At 42.0% G+C, this 19,141-nt stretch overlaps 3 protein-coding genes across 4 annotated transcripts; 1 reads left to right on the top strand and 2 right to left on the bottom strand.

Moving 5' to 3' along the window:
• The first annotated feature begins 1,213 nt into the window (after positions 1–1,213).
• On the top strand, positions 1,214–7,762 carry LOC124191128 (apoptotic protease-activating factor 1-like). 2 transcript variants are annotated; one of them, XM_046584140.1, is made up of 19 exons: positions 1,214–1,573; positions 1,653–1,919; positions 1,978–2,178; positions 2,306–2,477; positions 2,540–2,713; positions 2,820–3,079; positions 3,138–3,560; positions 3,621–3,805; positions 3,871–4,012; positions 4,091–4,337; positions 4,704–4,755; positions 4,829–4,976; positions 5,045–5,261; positions 5,348–5,597; positions 5,682–5,904; positions 5,961–6,221; positions 6,287–6,568; positions 6,649–6,789; positions 6,883–7,762. In XM_046584140.1, the coding sequence occupies exons 1-19, from the start codon at positions 1,436–1,438 to the stop codon at positions 7,327–7,329; spliced, it is 4,230 nt and encodes a 1,409-aa protein (XP_046440096.1). In that variant the 5' UTR covers positions 1,214–1,435; the 3' UTR covers positions 7,330–7,762. The 2 variants fall into 2 exon arrangements, with proteins under 2 accessions (XP_046440096.1, XP_046440097.1); XM_046584141.1 differs by having other exon boundaries at positions 1,225–1,573; positions 4,091–4,253.
• On the bottom strand, positions 7,381–16,968 carry LOC124191129. The gene is made up of 6 exons (XM_046584142.1): positions 16,510–16,968; positions 13,100–13,150; positions 12,330–12,527; positions 11,536–12,216; positions 11,047–11,236; positions 7,381–7,699 (listed from the first exon to the last, which is right to left on the bottom strand). Exons 1-6 carry the CDS (start codon positions 16,562–16,564, stop codon positions 7,690–7,692), a joined length of 1,185 nt encoding a protein of 394 aa, XP_046440098.1. The 5' UTR covers positions 16,565–16,968; the 3' UTR covers positions 7,381–7,689.
• Positions 7,863–10,403, bottom strand: LOC124191131. Its single transcript, XM_046584143.1, has 2 exons — positions 9,636–10,403; positions 7,863–8,137 (listed from the first exon to the last, which is right to left on the bottom strand). Exons 1-2 carry the CDS (start codon positions 10,370–10,372, stop codon positions 8,050–8,052), a joined length of 825 nt encoding a protein of 274 aa, XP_046440099.1. The 5' UTR covers positions 10,373–10,403; the 3' UTR covers positions 7,863–8,049.
• Positions 16,969–19,141: the final 2,173 nt, after the last annotated feature.

Raw genomic sequence — 19,141 nt, 5'->3', positions numbered from 1 at the left:
ATGTATATAGCGAGGGTATACTATACTGTCTAAGCGTGATATGCGTAATAATAAGCAGCGTGTACAGAGCAGAATACTAATTAACTTTTTACTGCGCGCTGCCTTATCGCGGAAATGTATACATTTTGTAGCCTAGTACTCTTGATGTTGGATCTGTGTATAAAAGCCGACGCCAGTGAAGTGCATTCATGGCAATTGCAGTTACGTGACAATCCTTATTCATTTGAAAATAGGACATCGTCATTCCTGATTGCTGCACAGTATGTAGCTCCAAGTGTGTGTATCACACGCGAAATCGTTTGAGAGAATTGTATAGTTAATAGCATATTTACACAGAGCGGGTAGGACTGCTGCCTATTATATAGCTACGTTTTACGACCTGTGGGATGTGTGGCTGCTGTTGTTGCTGTGCTGTTATTACACGATCTTTATTATACTGAGCGTTATTATTAGTGCTTGGCCCTGAGACAATCGAGGCCAGTTGGCTGGACCGATCAGATAGTTCTTTGTTATTTTAATTAGTTTTTTAGCCTGTTGGCCGGAGCAAGGATCAACGTTAATTTTTTTTTTTCACCCCAAAAAGGAGCGGGTTATTGTCGTTGAAACAAATTTTCCGCTCGATTTTTGCTCCAATTTGTCCCGTTTTTGGTAAAAATGTGAAAAAAAGGATGTTTTCTGTTCTTTCAAATTGAATTTACTATTCCTATGAAAAGAATAAAGTTAAAATGCATCGATGTGTGAATAAAACATGTGCCAGAAGTTTTCCAAAGCATATTTTCTATGAAGTAAGAACATTTGTCTTGCAAACTATATTTTAAGGGTCTGACAGTTGAGTCTCCCACAGTAAGTTTCATATGTGCCTGAAATGGATAAGGTCACGTAACTTTTCGGTCATTCGAAAGTCAATGTCCTCAATGACCTGATTGATCGATTCGACATTGCCCTATAATTCTTTCTCAATTTTGAAAATAGCGGAGTGCACCGGAGTGGCCAAATCTTCTGCGTTCCTAAACCATACAACTTCAACTTAGAAAGACGTACTTATATATATATTTGTTTGATGGACGCTAATACCTGCTGAGTGATTGCTAGTGCTAGTATTCTCTGTACGTATTTTCATTTTCATTTCTGGCGCCACTGCGCCAGTCATCTGGTTGGCTGGTTGCGCCGTTTCTCATTTGTTTTTCAAAATTTAATACTCTAGTAGTAGCCCAACTTCAGTAAGCTCATTACGACAAATCTCGACATTTCATATTTTGTTGACAGAAGAAGTTACTTTTGTGGCTGTGGCTGGACAAAACTTTGAATTTCTCTCCTAAATCATTTGAAATTAAAAGAAAAAATCGTTTGAAACGAATGATGCCCTACGTCCTATGAAATTGTGCAAATTCTCCAACTAAGTCAAGCTAACGATAACAAACTTTGAAACTTTAAGATGAACACCGTCGAAAAAGCTGCTTTGCTTAGAAATCGAGATGCCATTGTTCAAAGTGTGGATTTCACTTATGTTAGAGAAAAACTTGTGGCTTATGGTGTATTAACCGTCCATCAAGCTGAGGATGTCAACTGTGAGGTAAGTTTTCAATAAAAAATTGGCATTTGGGATTCGTGATGAATGTTCAATACCTAAAAACACTCCTATATTCCTGTAGAAAACAAAGACTGCCAAAGTGCGTAGATTGTTGGATCTCCTTACTGAAATAGGGCAGAAAGACACCTTTAAGACTTTTGTCAAAATTTTAGAATTTGACTATGATTGGATAGCTGACAAGTTAAATGAATGTAATAATCGAGATAGTCCGGATGCAGCAAGCCATCTTAATAGTGATCCGCTTCTAGCTGCAGACAACTTGCAACATTTACTGATTCAATGTGGAATCCCTTTTCCACCACCACATCTCATTTCTCGTCATGTCAAAGTAAGTTGGCCTTATTTTGAAATTTGACTATCACTAACAATGTTTTTGCTATTCGTAGGTTGCTCAAATCAGAGAATGTCTACAAGGAATGGATCAAGGTCAGTTTGTGGTAATTCATGGTATGGCTGGAGCTGGCAAATCTGTCTTGGCTGCTGAATCTATTCGAGATATCGATCTCCTGGTTAATACTTTTGAGAACAATGTCTACTGGTTGACTATTGGACAAACAGGCACTGATACTTTATTGACAAAGATGCAGGTATATATGTGTAGCAATTATGTACAGTAGTTTCTATTATTTCATCTCATTTATAGACACTCTTGTGGGTGAAATATTTCATGTCATGGACTCATCATCTCATCACTGAAATTTTTTTTAACTGTAGGCATTGTGCGAAAGACTTGATCATACAGTCTTACCACCGTTGAGCGTTGACCAAGCTACCGAAAGGCTTCGTCGCCTTATGACTGACCCTAGTCGGAAAAAAAGTCTGATAATTTTAGATGATGTTTGGAGAGGCGAAGTAGTCCGAGCGTTTGATTTTGGATGCCGAATATGTAAGATATTATATTACCTGAATTGTTTACGAGCTCGTTATTTAAACATTTTGACATTATAGTGATGACCACTCGGGACGCTTCCGTAACTGAAGTTGTTAATGGGCGTGATCTGCTGGTGAAAGTTCAAGACGGTTTCACTCAAGAGGAGTCGTTGTGTTATTTGGCCAATTGTCTTAATATTTCGGAACAAGATTTGCCAGAACAGGCAGATCAAATTTATTCAGAAAGCAAAGGTAATACCGCTAAACTTTTAATTTGATGCAATAGTATTTTGTAAATGCAAAATTCAACACAAAAAAAATGTGAATTTCTAACCTTACAAATCTCTACGAACCTCAGGTTCTCCAATGGTGCTTTCATTGTTAGCTCCACTTTTAGCAGAACGCGGAGATCGCCAGCGCATCGACGTTCACAGATGGGATCATTATTTGGGAAAACTGCGTGATAGGAAATACACACAAATACGGCGCCATGGTTCGTACAATTACGAAACCATAAACGAGGCAATCTCCATCAGCTTTGATCACTTGGATGAAGACACAAGACACTCGTTGAAGGATTTTGTTATTTTCCTAGATGACGTTAATATTCCAGCTCCAGTAAGTAAATTTTACAATGAACTAAAATAAGCCACGTCTTCATGATTTCCATTTGTAGGTGCTGCAAATTCTTTGGAAATGTAGTCGATATGAAATGGAGGAAAGAATCAGTCTTTTAGTGGCTAATTCGCTGGTAGCGCAACACTTCCAAGAACACTCATCGAATTGTATAGTTTTATACGGCATTCATGATCTTCTTTTGGACTACCTGAAATCACACATGAGTGCCGAGGAACAGCGTAATGCACATCGCAAGCTTGTTGATTCGTATTTCGCCGAGTGCAAGGACAACTTCGGTGAATTACCAGATGATAACTATATCTTCTGGTTTTTGGGATACCATTTATACAAGGCCGAGTATACCGAGTTTTTCCCTCGCGTCTACCTCAATCTTTCATTCGTATCTGCCAAATTGCGTGCAACCGGACCCAGTGATTTGCTAAACGACTTCCGCAAATACAAAGACTACATATCAGAGATTGTAAGTAAAAATTGGCATCTTCATTTTGATTTTGTATAATATTGTTCTGTTCCAATTCAGAGTGGAAGAAATAGTCAACGAGTAGAAGACTACATGCATTTTATTCGGACGTGTGGGCATATAGTAGTGCATTGCCGTCATTTAGATATCGTTCAACTTGCCCTTCAACAACCAAAAAACAGCAGCGTCTATAACGATGCTCTAGAATTGGCCAAAAAGGCTAAAGAAAAATTCTACCTAGAATGGTTGCTTTTTTTATTTATATCTTTTTCTAAGGCTTATTAGTTATAAGTTGTTTTGGCTTATTTAGTCGATCGGTTGGGAGTCAAACAAAAGAAAGCATGGATCAAGTTCTTCGCAGCACAATCTTAAATTACGGGCATGTCACTGCAGCTTGCTTCACACAGGATGGCCAACGTTTGCTTAGCGCTGTCGACGATGGACAAATTCGCGTAAGATTTGCCAAATTTATATGTCTTTGCAATTAATTTCACTTTCTTATAACCTCTAAATGTTTCCACGATTTATAGATGTGGGACGTTGATTCTGGAAAGGAACTCCACCGTTTCATTGGACACAGCGGCAGCATTCACCAGCTGTCTCTGAGCAAAGATGCTAAACGTTTCGTCTCGTCGTCGGCTGACGGATCGGTGAAGGTCTGGGATCTCTCGGCTGTCATCGGCAAACTGGACGGTACTCCACTTGACCATCCATCTTCAACACATTTTCACCCTCCACGCACAGTAGTCATGGGTTTTCATGCGGTGGTTGCTGGTGGTAAGAGCTTTGCTTTTGATCTGCCTTTCGCCGGTCTTTTTCTCGGTTACAAAAACAATGGATCACCGAATGAAAATGCCATACTAGTCAGCACAAGCTCTTCATCACCTTTCGTTTTATTTCGGCAATACCAACTTGCACGACGTATATTTTATTGATCGTAATATTGCGCTAATGCTTATGCTTACCATTCTAGGTAGACGTTAACGCCTTTTGTTACTTTGTTTTGCATTACCAAAGAAATTAATGCTTAATTATTCCATAATTTTAACCGTGCTTTAATATCTCACCTATTATTTATTAACTAAAGTGCCATTTTAAAAATAATTCGTGAATTCTGTTTGTGCATTTTTTTACTTTTCACAGAGATCGAACATCGTCCAAACAAAACCCCTTCACCGCGAATGCGCCAAGACAGGTATTTTCTTTTATTTGTTTTTTACTTTTTATTTTTTACTAAATTTTTCGTTTATTACTTTGGTTTTCTCAAGCTGGCATAATATGTTCGATGTCAGTGACCGTGTCATAACAGATAATAGTTTGACGACATACACTGGGCACACTAATGAGGTTTTGGGTGCGAGGTTCTCCGAGAACGGCGCGCAAGTAGTTTCTTGCGGTCTAGATAACACGGCTCGTGTAAGGAAATCGTATTTTTAAATTTTTTTCCAATAAGTTATGTAACACGATTTCCCTCTGTTGAGTAGATTTGGCTTAGTACTGCCTGTATGGAACTTGGGGTATTAGAACATCCCGAGCCGGTCACCACCTGTTGCTTTTCGGAATGTGGGGTTTATGTTGCTACGGGATGCACCGATTCGAGTATTCGCATTTGGAATGGAGAAATATCCCTCTATACCTGCGTAGCCTTTTTTCCGAGGCAGGATTCTAGCCCCAGAATTCTCTTCATTTCATTTTTATCAAGTAATTCCTTGTGCAGATAGTAGTGTATTTTTTACAGATTCGGTCACCGTTACCAACATTTTATTTATAATTTTTTTTTCATGTAGAAACCTCACTTCTTTCAGTTTCGGATAATGAAATTTTGCAGTTCGAATGGACCCTTTCTTCTGACAAAGAAAGAGAAAGTGATACTCCATTTCCAAAATCGATTGCTAAGGCCAGTAGCAGTTGGTGTTACAACTGCGCCACCGTGACTGATAACAAACAACTCTTAGCGGTAACCACTTCAAAGGATAACATCCTCCTTTACAACATCGATTCGGCTGAACAGATCTTCGAATATGTCGGTCACTCTGGGTTAGTTTATTGCATTCAAAAGTTTTAAAAATCTTTTCGATTACTTTTTTTTTTTCATCTTGTGTTCTTTTTCACATTTTTCAGAACCATCAACACTTTACATTTCTCTCCCAGTGAAAGTAGCGATGATCCCCCGAAATGGCTGCTCTCTGGCTCGATTGACAAAACTTTAAAAGTATGGAATGTTACCGATGTAGAACGAGTAGACCAGTGCTCCTTGTCGTGTTCTGCGTTCCATGCTGTTTGTCCTCCGGATCAATCTAGCAATTTTCTGATTGCAACGGTTGGATCAGATAATCACATCCAGGTAAATTGATTTTTAAAGAAAATGCCAGAACAAGTTAACTTATTTCGTTATTTTAGGTTGTCAGCGGATCGAATTGTGAGACATTACTAACTACGAATGACGTCGAATCGGGATCTGATCAGGTTGAAATATGTGTATTATCGCACCAAGCCTCTATGATGGCGTGGTCAACTGTGAGTGGCCTAGTAAAACTAATGTCACTGGACCGAAGCGAAGTTAAAACTCTCGGCCATCACTCAGACGCAAAAGTGACATTGCTAAAGTTCAGCCCCTCAGATGTTTTGCTGTTGACAGTCAGCTCTGAAGGGTGCATCAAGGTATTTCGTTGATGAAATTACTCTTAATCGTGTCTGTCAAGTGTAATTATTTCTCTTTTAATTAGATCTGGAAGCCAAGAAGCGAAACTGTCACTATTAGTGGTCCTCGGAAAGGTGTCATTGATTGTTTTTTCGTTGAACCAGAAGAGACCACGATCATAGTATGTGGAGCCGATGGAAGTATCAGACTATGGGATGTTAAGACTGGTTATCCAAAACATTTAATCATGGAGGATTATCGGTTGAGTTTGACCTGCGTCGACCGTGCTTCCAATCGACAGTGGTTGGCACAAGGAACTACCACTCAAGGAGTCCAGATTGTTCAGATTCCGTCTGTTTCAGAACTCGTAAATATTTTCTTTCTCTTTGGTCTTTAAGCATTTTTTTTTTTCAGTGAACAAACTGATGGTTTTCCCTAATTTTACAGAGTTTTAGCAGTTCTCCTAGACAGAGTACGACGTTCCGAAAGCCGTTTTGGTTAGGACATCAACTTAGCCCAGTACGAGTGTGCCGATTCGCCAGTCATGTTGAATTAATAGCCGTTGGCTACGACACTGGCATCATAGAGGTATATTCCAACTTCTTACTTCCATATCTTCTGTGTTTGCCCTCGAAATTGTATACATGTGGTATCATAATCTTAATTGCTTTCCACCAACAGGTTTTCGATTACTTGCGAAACACATTGAAAGCAACACTGGAGGCTCATCAGTCTTGGGTTCGTGATCTGCAGTTTTGTCAGAATTCGCCCTTCTTCCAATTAGTTTCCTTGGGTGACCGAATTGCGTGGTGGAATATAAGTTCAGCTCACTCCGGGACGATCGCCCAGAATTTGCATTCCAACGGGAGCAGCCATTTGGCCGGCGGTATGGGCTTTCCACTAACACCCATAACACCAGGCTCCTCTTCTTCCATCTCTTCTTCGTCACGTTTCGCCGACGCAAGTATCACGCCATCCTCACAGTTTTACGGGTTGGTCCAGACGGTCGAATTTCAGACCAGAGGACGTTATGCTTCCAAACTTTTTGTTTCGGGCGACGGTCGTGCCCTCGTCACCGTTTCCGACTCTGGGATCTTGTACATTCTTCATCAATTGCCTCATCACTGATATTATTAGAGTAATTTAGCGCGCTCAAATCTTCAAAGAAGTCATCCCGAATTTCATTAAAAATCGTTTATTGTTACAACTTACAACACTTATCCGATGAATTCCGATTTTTCCGATGTCGCGTTTGCAAAATAATAATTGAATGGCACTAGGCAGCGACGTTGTTCGCACAACGTGAATGAATCAATGACAGAGTAATGTGCTGATGATGCAATAATGGAACTAACGATAAGAGGGGAGAGTGAAGACGAGATGATACTGCTTGCGGACTCGTGCCCCCAAGGTTCGCCTCCGAGATTTCTCCTTGCCGCAGTCATGCCAACTGCCAGTAGGTGACTCGTAAGACACTTGTGTCGCAATTTAATCAAACCTAATTTTTTTTTGTAATAGAAGAAAAAATTAAAGGGTTGTGTGAATCTCTTAATACTAACAATTTAAAAAAAAAAGAAAGATAATAATTTGTAAATTGTTCGAGCGAGCTTTAGCTCGCGATGAGCAATTTGGATTGTTGGGGGAATGGAGTGAAGACATTGACTGTGTGCGACCTCTATATTTCAGCTGCTTCTCAGCAAACAAAAGAACAACAAAAACGGGGGATAGGTGAGAGATGGCGCTCAGGTGGGCGGACCTTTCCCTTAGACACATCAGAATTGGAAGCAAAAACAAACTGTGGATCTGGCTTAACGGAAAATGTGTAAGGTGATCCATGGTTCAAATGGCCTATTTGTTGTTGTTGTTCTGATCGCCTTTATTGGCGGGATTGGGTGAGCCACGGTCGAAATTGGATCTGCGGCTATCATTGTTGTATCTAGCAAAAAGATAGAAGGAAAGAGGAATTAGTGGGCCGTCAATAATCGGATGCTGCACCTAATTCAAGTTAAATAACATAATGATAACGGGAATGAAGTGGGTGGGATGGGTGGTTAGAAGACAGTCAATGTCTTCACTCCATTCCCCCAACAATCCAAATTGCTCATCGCGAGCTAAAGCTCGCTCGAACAATTTACAAATTGTCGGTAAATTCGTTCGACATTGACTGTGTCTTTAAAGCAAGATATAATCAGATATAATAAGATATAAGATAAGACCCCCTGATGGTCGACAGTTACCAACGCCTGAAAATTGGAGCTCGCGGGAGCCCTGCTGGGCTGTGTAACATGGATGCGCCACCAAATCGGCATTTCGTCTAAAAAGGCGTCAATACTCTTTCATACGAATAGTTGTCGGAGGGTTCCTTCCCACCGTGCTGCAGCTCTTGCTGGAATGAAAATTAACAAGGAAAAGCTAATACCTCCTTGACGCCAGACAACAGAGAGTTGTGGTTCCGTTGCTTACACCAACTGCTCCAAGCGACCTCAGCGGACTGGTATGCAGGGTGCGTATTCGATCGAATTGCTCCCAGTATGAGCTCGATAATTTCCTTCGGAAAGGTTCGTTCTTCCAGACAACTCCGGAGAACCACCGAGCGATAAAACAGATGGATTCGTTCCTGTCAATGGATGACCCACCCCCAACGGGGAGATCAGCCTACTTGGATGGGAAGAGAAGGAGCGGAATTTCCGTTGCTAGCTCTATCAGGGACGAGAGGTCAGTGGTGTTGCTAGGGCAATCTCGGCTAGTTTCCTAGTCCTTATTCGTTTCATACTGCCCCCCTCTTCTCTTTAAAAAGGATGCATCCGATGCCCTGGACAAATCCGTCGTCGGGAAAAATGAGCGGACGGCCAGATGTAAAATCTGCCTTTGAAACCACCCAAGAAGGACTTCTACGAGCCTCTTGTAAACGTGCCGAAAGCGTAAATTGCTCTCTTGACCTGATCAGATGATCATCCGGTTTGGAATCTAAGGGGATCCGAAGAGCACGGAAGTGTGCTGGGGCACTGCTATACCCGTGCGCCCAGATTAAAATCTCATCCCAATAAAGTTCGAGGCGAAGGTCGTTCTTCCGCAGGAAGGTTACCACTCCCCTTACTAGTCTGGTGAACGCCCATCACATTGAGTTTAAAACGAAGGAGGGGGGGCACGAATTCGAAGAAAACGCCCCCATTTAAACTGAAGGAATTTCAAAAGGCCTTCAAAAATAGGAAAAAAATTGAGACCGACAAGTATGAGTCAATCAAGCTCAACTTGGTGAGCCAACCCGCTCCCAAATAATTGGACGGGATCACAAATAGAATTTAGTTGTAGATATGGGGCCACCGTTGACAAATTCCACCGATCGAAAGCCGGTCTTGACAATTTAACATAAAAACGCGCTATGCGTCCAAGAGAAAAACTCATAAAAGGAAAGGAGAATAGATTGGACATACCGAGATCCTTTAAAATTGGAATAGCGACCGCCTGAAGATGAAGGGGGGTGGCTGAAATCGCGATTCGATTGGCGTTGATCATGACCACCTTTAGATCCGGGCGCGCGAGGGGCTCCCGCGTTTTCGAGAGCGTTCAGAGTTTTCACTTGCTCGACCAGGGCCTGGGTGAACTTCGGACCGAAGAGGTGTTCTCCACCCGTTGGCAGGACAGCTTTGTCGTCTAGCAGTCCAATATTCTGCGGGTAGATTTGGGCCAGAATGTTGCGGCGTCGCGCGTTCGTGATGTCGTGGTACACCACCGCCCAGAGCTTCAGAGCTGTTTTGACCGCCTTGGCGTCGGCTCGGGATTTCTTCTTTTTCTTGAGCCGACTTGCTAGAAACATGATGGGCTTGACTAAGTCAAGGATCTTGAAGGTTTGGTTTCTGTAGATTTTCTCGATTGGGTCGATGTTGACCTTGGCTGCCGAAGATGACTTAACTGCCTTCAGCCGGATGTAGAATGCATCATCTAGATTGGGGTTGATCAGCAGGTCGGCGTTCTTCTTTAGTTTGGGTCTAAAGGCCTCTCTAGCACTTTTCGCTCGAGTGTCATCTAAACCCGATACGACCCAGTCGGCCAAACTAGCTGACTTTTCACTTGAGAGACGAAATTTCTTTACGCCTCCTCTTCTTGATGAGTCGGAGCCTGAACTACTAGAATTTGAGCTAGAATCGCTTGACTGTTCGGGATCCGACATGATGTTTGCACAACGAGAGCGAAAAGAGATCTGATGTGTCTAAGGGAAAGGTCCGCCCACCTGAGCGCCATCTCTCACCTATCCCCCGTTTTTGTTGTTCTTTTGTTTGCTGAGAAGCAGCTGAAATATAGAGGTCGCACACAGTCAATGTCGAACGAATTTACCGACAATGTTGTGTTCAAGCGCACGTCAAACGGCTGTCTCGTTACAAATGACTTTAAAACCATTTTTGAATTTACAAGTATTTTGCTTTTGCGGAAGTTTGGGGGGAATCTTTCATTCGGTATGACCGTTGTGGTAATTTTTGTTTCCGAACATGGTCTTATCACGTTAGATCTGTGTGTGTGTGATAACTTTCGTACATTGTTCTACTTTCTCTCATTCCAAAATTCTCTTATAATACATTCGTTCTTTTCATAATTCCCGTTGGATATGTTGCGTCTTAATTTTAATTCGCCTAGCCTCACTGGATCGTAGGCGTAGGCGGATAGCCCAATTCTGATTATTTATCAGCGCGTGGAAGAAGTGGATTAGGATTCAATCACATTGATGGCCCCAGCGGCGGCCCGCTGCTGTTCTCTTTGTAACGCACATATTCCCTTATTCTTTTCCCCATAAACGAACTCATTGAATCACGAGAGAATGATGATTTGTTGTTAGCTTTTGCTACTTACTCGCTTTTGATGTAATGGAGTGGATGTTGCGGCGCCAGTAATCCCGAAACCGGGGCGGGACTTTGGTCCAAGATGCGAACGAATTCTCCAGTCACCTGCTCAAGTGGCGCCGGTTTGAAACAGCACTTTGGCGAACAGAAGAGAGACTGCGCAGCGCATCGGCATTCGCGGCAAACATCAGTCGCAACACCTGACAGTTTCAATTACGATTCGGTTAAGCTAAAAACAAAACAAAATACTACATGCAAATGAAGCATTTATCCGTGTTCACAGCGAATCTGTATAATTCCCATCATCTCTAAACTCCTCTCGGTCGGGGAGCCTCGAAATTATTCTTCATCTTGTTATTATGACTCATAAATAATTTGAATATCCGACCACAAGGACGGTATACGAAACTTTCGTAAAACTTTCTCTTTCCGTTTTACATCGACAGTCAAAATTACCATTTGGTTTGGCTGCTACCTACTGTATGAACCGCAAACTCACCTATCACTTCACCGAGCTGGTAATGAATGCCGAGAATGGTGCAGCCTCGATCCTCCTCATGATGATCGTGATGATGATGGTGGTGATTGTCGCCTGCCAAGCTGTTGATGGATCGTCTCGAGCGAACCTGCTTCTCCACCAAACGCGCCACGATTTCGTGGTCAAAGTTCAACGGAAATTCTTCTTGAATGCTGTGCGGCAACATCGTGTCGAGAATGGAGGTGACGTCGGCTAATGATCGACTGAATCGCATCTTGCTCTTCATTCCCAGTCCGAACTGGGCCGGTTGCCTGATGGGAATAATCTCCTCCAGCGGCCGCCGCTGTCGACTGGACGGCTGCTGATGCTGCTGCTGAAATTGAACGGGAGAAACGGAAATGGATTTCTTTTGGGCAGCAACGCCGGACGACGGCAAAGGTGGAGTCAAATGACGGGATGGCGGCTCAATCAGTTGGCGAGCGGGCGGAAGCAGATGACGGGAAGGAGGTACCACCTCCGGCTTGGTATAAGTTTGAACAAAAGACGGCGGCTGAGTCGACCGTGAGCTCGGCGCCAATGTCGGGGCAGTGGGCAGACTGGTCGTGTAGACTTTCGTCGATGCTAGTACACTTAAACCGGGCTGCTGACGAATGGCCTGTGGGGGTCCGTAAGTCGGAGCCTCTCGCGCCTTCTCGGGAATGTCTGGACGTGAAATATGATGCAACGGTGAAAATCAATAAGGGATTGCGCCAACTCCGCCAGACTGTTTAATTACTGATCGCGGGACGATAGGATTTGACAGTTGAAAAATTTACCGCAAATGTAGAGCGAAGGATTGCAGGTATCCTGGAAGGCCATCACCTGACATCCATCCGGGATGTGAGCGCACTGCTTCCAGAAGCAATCGATCTTGCCTCCATAGCAAATGCAGTAATGACACGGATGGTCACGCGGTACGGAAGTTTCCGATAAGTACGTTTTTCCCTCTACGATGCAACTGCCGGACGATCGATCTGTTATTTTCGTGATGAAAAAGAAATGGGTTGTATGACATGCAGCAGCAGCAGCCAGGCATTGAGAGACATCGTTAACGGTGTCGTATATAGAGGATAGCAACATGAGATCATACAGTTCGGCTTATTATTTTTCTCCTGTTCTATATAAAACGATCTTGCCCTTTTTTTTTTCCTTTTCTGCTTTCATATATATCACGACGTTCACTATATATCTCTATAATGGGCGGATGAGGACTCTGTTCCGTAAGGACCCTCCATCAATGGAGACCCTTAGCCGGCAATCGAGTTATATCCCTGTCGAGGAATATTATAATATAGTACACACGGTGCATCTAGTTATATCTGCTGTGTCGCGACGTTTTTACAAGATTGTAGACATTTCGGAGAAAAATCTACTTCCACTGTCATTTATCTTTTTTTTTATTTAATGCCCTCTGTTTTTTTTTTTGGGGTCGTTTTTCTTAGAAATTGAGCGGAATTTATTTTTTTCTTTTCGCGGAAACAAAAGAGAAATTTGGAGACTATGACTAAATTAAGGGATATGTGTTTGATGTCAATGTTCCACTTACTATCAATAGGTTTTCCGTCGATCAAGCTCGTCCGCCCGTCTCCGATGGTAGCTGTACATAAAAGAGGAAGCCAAAAAACAAAAGGGAAAGACTCAGTCATCAATAAAAATAAGAAAGGGAAATATTTCCCTGAATTTTTTCACATGAAAAATGCTGAGGTTATACATACGTATAGCTCCTTTTATTATAAGACTGACGATCGTTAAAAACGGAACCAAAAACTCTGTTAGCGCATAAACTTTGGTTGGCACAGTGGATGCCTATTAACTCTTCATAACCTCCGCCCTGTGAAAACTGCGTTTCGGATGGGGATAAAAAAAAAGAGTTGGCCCGGATGTGCGAAGTTATGTCAACAAGCGAAACGATTTAGTTGTTATGTGCGTATAGCACACAATGGAAGAGAGTCGGGCAGGAAACACGGACTGCCTGGAAATCTCTTCCTCCTCTTTTACTTCTTTCCAAGTTCACCCGCCGAGAAATAACCGCCGTCAAGAAACCTTTTTTGTCGTGCGATTTGCATGGTTTGTTGCACGCTCCTGCGAAATGTTCTTGTCGGGCGCGTCACAAGCCAGCACCACACCTGCCCTTCGTTTCGTAATAGCGTCCGGAGCAGTGACGAACACGCGACGGGCGTCATTCACGTTTCACGGCCCAAACAAAATACGAAATACGGCGACGAGTTTTTCACGCTTGGCCATTATCTGAGACTCGTTCGTGTCAGCCGGAGATTCAATGTCCATTTTCTTGAATTCAATTTCGGCCTTGCTGGGGCTATACTAGAAACCACGCAACACCTTTTGAGTGGCGTCTCGACCACTCTTGCCCGGCAGGTACGTACAAGAAAAAAAAAAGAAACAGAAACACGAAGGGGGGGAAATGCGCGGAAATAATGATTTAATGGACCCTGGAACTTTTTCCTTGACACTCAAAAAATGTCGTTTAACAAGTTGTCCTCTCATTTGGAAAGGACAACTTGAAGGGGGCTCTGTTCTTTTGTTTTCTTCAAAGTTGTTGTTGTTTCGTTAATAACGATTATGCTATTTTCCGGGCGGGATAAGAATACAATTCAAGAAGTCTTGAAATTGAAAATATTAAAAAAAAGCAAACAAAAGAAAAAGACAATACAAATATAAATAACAATCAAAATAAAGGAGGAACACAAAAAAAAAGGAAAATATGTATACGTCCCGCCGTGCTGTGTGTGCGTGCCGTACGTGTTTCTTAAAAGAAAAAAAGGAAAAAAAAACAAACAAATCTATGGACGTCCGTCCGTCCAAACTTTCTCTCTCCCACCAAACTCGTCAGAGAAAGTTGCTGGCGCCGTGTGATGAGTCCTTATGCGTACGCTCACGTTTTTTAAAAATATATTATATCACTCTTTTTGACTATCCTATATGCTGTATATATACCTGATTTTTTTTTTTAGTTATTTTATTTCGGCTCTATTTGACTTATTCCAAGCGTGCCTAATCGAATATCCCCGACCACTCGATTTCTTTTTCCCCGTATTAGATTGTGTTAGAAATCGTTGCGGCTTCAACAGTGAGTGACGACTCGTTTCCACTAGAAAGGAAAGAAGAAACAAAACAACAACAAAAAAATGTCCTCGTTTGATGTGGCGATTTTATTTTATTTTACTGTCAACCGTTCAGGACAGTGGACAAAGAGAGAGAGCGTTATAAGTCGTTTGCTGGACTAATAATATCAACGAAAAAACCGCATGTGCTGGCTTATTTACTTTTACTACGATTTTCTATATTTTCGGAGGGGTTTTCACGCCAATCAAAAAATCGATCTGATAAGTCGGCCGGAAGATCGAACCCAAATCACCATTAAAATACATTGCTTAATTGTTTTCTGGGTATTATTTTTTTCTTATGGCTGGTGCATAAAGTTTTCTGGCGCGCTCAGTGAAAGTTTAAACTTTTCCTATGCATACGCGTCAAGCGTATATTTTATTATGTAAGACGATGAGGGCAGGCCAGTCACGAAGGGAGATGAGATTTGATGGGTTGGTTGCTTGGTTCCATTGACTGAACAATCATAGTCGCCCAACAAGATTTTTGAAAGAAACAAGTTACCTAACCAGCGTGATTGAATTTTTAGTTGGCTTCTTTCCCAGTTGGTTTGTTACGGTAAAAAACAAAAACGATCCATGAAACCCAACTGAAAACTGATTGAAGACGACGCCCGATAATTCTGCCAAAGACACTAGAATGGAACCGCCTAGCTATATACGCCCATCAGCGCGTCTCCCAACAACATTTTTATTTGCATTCCCCGTATAGCTCGTTGATATTGTTCATCTCAAGGTCCTCGCTCCATTTACGGTGACTGCTGGTGCGTCAGGACTGAGCAATTTTGTGTGTTTTGGGCTCAACAGGTCGCGGTCACCCATTAAAGAATTTCCATCATCATCTTTCGACGCAACAACACAAAAAAGGTCCTCGTGATATCCCCCCCCCCCTTCGAAAAGATGTTGCGCAAAAACGAATAAACCCACTCGACAATTTCGTCGGTTTGATGATTGCGTGACGGGATCATTTCGTTACGCATTGGCACCTACGCGTACCACATACGCACAGTGCGTACGTATATACATACTACGCAATTGACAATTTCGGGATGACGAAATTTGGCACGGCCAGACAAACGCCAAGTATGGGGCAAGTCCCGACAAAAGTAACGCAGATATCCGTCACCACCCATGCTGATGGGACTTAGATATACCATTCCACCACCGCCCTTAATAATACAAAGCAGGTTGAAGGTTATATCCTTCTCGTTCGTTATTTTTTTGTTCTTCTTCTTCTTAGTTTTTTCAAGGTATGTCTCACCATGTATGGGCATCAACGTACGGACCGACATATAACAACCACCCTGCCCTGCGGCGACCAACCGACACCATCGTAACTAACTAACCAGCAGCATCCCCTTGGTTTCGAAAATGACGTGAACATTTTGATTTTTATCTCTTCTCGCTTCGTTTCTTTGCATAGGGTGTAAAAGAAGAGAGAAGAGAGAAGAAGAATCAAAAGGGAAAATATTTACAAACTCCGACGACCCAGAAGGTTGAAAACTGCGCGCTAGAAAAACCTGTTGCTTTTCGAATTTTTAGACTTAAACGAAAGTCGTCGAGTTTGGAAATCGAATTCTAAATTCGTCGCATTTGCATTCGTTTTCTTATTTCAACCGATTTTCGCTAGACGAAAACCAATTTGAAGCGAAATTAAATATTCCAATTGAATATTTTTGTTTTTAAACTTTACGTACGAATGAATAATCTCTTATAGCTACACCAAAAATAATAATAATTCGCAATAAGTCAACATGAATGAGACCATCGAGTCTAAATTAAATTAGAAAAAAAAAAAGAAGAGATATAATTGATGTGAAATTGAACAACTTACCGGCGCGGATGCATCCGATCAACACAAAACCAGTCAAGAGCGTGTGAGCGATCATTTCGTCTATTCACCCTCTCAGCAGCCCCGCGTCGCTCACAACTTGTCAACCCAACGAAATAATCAAAATATCAAGTGCAGCAGAGAGGATATCAATGGGAAATTTTCGACGAAATGTAAATGGAGAGAGAGATAGAGAGAGCTCGAAAATATTACAGCCGCTCGGCTACACCAGCGCGATCGCAACTGAGAGAAGAACTTGGTTGTGTGAGAATCGTCCGAATGGAAACCAAAAAGGTCTCGTCTTCTACTTGGTCTATGGCGTTCGTCTTTTTTCTTTTCTTTCTTTCTTCTTCTTCTTCTCCCGAATGAGAATGAAGGAAAGTGAAAACGTGAAAACGAAACCCGCGCGCGCTAAAGACGAGAGAGAAACTGAACCGTCTAGAGTCGAGAAGAAGAATAGGACACATACATAGTATGGCAACGGTCCAATACACCTTTGAAAATGGGTAGCTCTCCCGCCCGTCTCTCTCGGTAATACCTGTGGCCGCCAAGAAGGCCACCTCCAACGAGAAGGAGGAGCCATCGTGTATAGTTTTGTCCAGACTCTCTTTTTTTTATTTTATTTTGAATAAATTGTTTAGGAAAAAGAAAAGTGGAAAAAAAAACCGGTCCATATATAGAAAGGGAAGAAGAAGCAGGTATTTAACCCAACACGCCATGGTTTCCCCATACGTTTTTCGCCTTGAACGCTTGGTGATGTAAAAGGGACCCATTATTGCCCAATCCGACCCCAGCACCTGAAAACGTTGAACATCGCCTTTGATCTGCTGAATTCATTTCGATTATAGGAGACAGCCAGCGCTAGGCACAAAGCGATAAATGACGCCGACGATTGGTTCAATTTCAAATTCGGCGAATGCCAAATAGTTCAATCATTTTTGAAACATTCTCGAAGGCGACGGCAGCATATTGCGCAAAATAATGAAACGCTTGATATCTAATACGTTGCGCGTTACTGTTATTGCCTCCCAGGTCGATAATATATAAGAGTCACAGACGACACGTGTCTCGGAGGAGACTGTCAAGTACATATGTAGTATAGTCGGCAATAAGTACACCCAAATTTGATTACTACTTGCTTGTTTGTCAAGAGCGAGAGACGTGGTATTTCATCGATTGTTGACTTGTCATTACTAACGTTACTAATGAAGCGACCATCACTACAAGATAGATACGAGGGTCACGCATTCTCTCCTCACAAAAAAGGTGGACGGATGTTACTAATTGCCAGTTCGCGCTTGAACTTTCCAAGTCACCCCCTCCAAATGACTTGGCTCATTCCGCATGACTTGCAGGACAGCAGGTCGGGCCTGCAGGCCTGCTAGGACTTCTGTGTTTTCGTCATGTGATCGCCAATTACATCACCGGCCTACGGATATACAAACCGCTTTATAAAAATGTTTTAAAAAAAGCTATTTAAATGCTAGGCTGTGGAATATAATAGTACTACGAGGAGGTGCCGGTGTGGCGGCAGGTTTCTCTTGGTCAAAAAATTGTCTGATTGTTGCACTTTGCATCAAGTGTGTTAAAAGTTTAAATATTTCCGAATGTAATGGTTTGCCCACAGAAAAAGTTGTGAGCTAAAAAAAACAAAAAAAAAACAAGCCTGATCTGAAAAAAAAAACCAAAACGGAGAGAGAAAACAGTTGTAGTCAACCGTCTAGCTCAGGAATAAACATACCCCGTGACTACGTAACGATTTATAATCAACGTCATCAGCAAAAATTGTCCAAAAGAAAGAATAGAGATCAATTTTGTCTTACCTTTATGTCTGGGAAATACAGCCAGGCATCTACGTCAGTTGCTCTCCATCCATCCGCTGAAGAGTTCAATTACCACCAGACGGGATAGGGTAAAAGGGTGTCCTCGTGAATACACCCACATTCACATGGGCGTACACGAGGACATTAAAAAGAAAGGAAAAAAGAGAGATCCATAACTCGATTGACAATTGCATGCCAATGCAATGGGATGCTTTTTATCTAAATAAAAATAGAAAATAGGTTACGAAAAAATATTGACAAAAACAACAAGTCAGGGAAAGTTGAAAATGAGACACTGGTTAAGCCGTAATTTTTGATAATGGGAGAATCAAATTTCTACACTGCATTGATGCAGGTAATGCAGCATTAAGATATCTAGTAGGTCACAGGACAATTAAAGTAAAGGAAATTATTACCCAAGCCCAAGCGATAATCCTGAGATTGTTGCTGATGACAGGTTAACACCTGCACAAGACAAACTTGCATATTGGGTGGTTATGACGGCTGGCTCTGGCCTCAAAAACCTGCGAAAACAGAAACAGGTTACGTAGTGCAAACAAACTGCCATGCATCGACAGGGCAATCACATGTTAAATGAGTCAGGAACTAACACTAATTTGGAACAGGTTTAATTCTTCTATAACTCCCACAATCATTCTATTTGCATTCTTAGTTTTATTTACCTGCTAAACAGCATGGAGTATGATGGTTATCACAAACAAATAAATCTATAACAATATAAATCATGAACTTTGTCTCTGACTACTAAACTGTGAGTCTGTGACTGACAACTAAACGAAAGCAGCAGACGA

Source organism: Daphnia pulex, chromosome 3 (assembly GCF_021134715.1).
Source record: "Daphnia pulex isolate KAP4 chromosome 3, ASM2113471v1".
Taxonomy (NCBI): domain Eukaryota; kingdom Metazoa; phylum Arthropoda; class Branchiopoda; order Diplostraca; family Daphniidae; genus Daphnia; species Daphnia pulex.
This window is presented reverse-complemented; position numbering and strand designations above follow the sequence as displayed.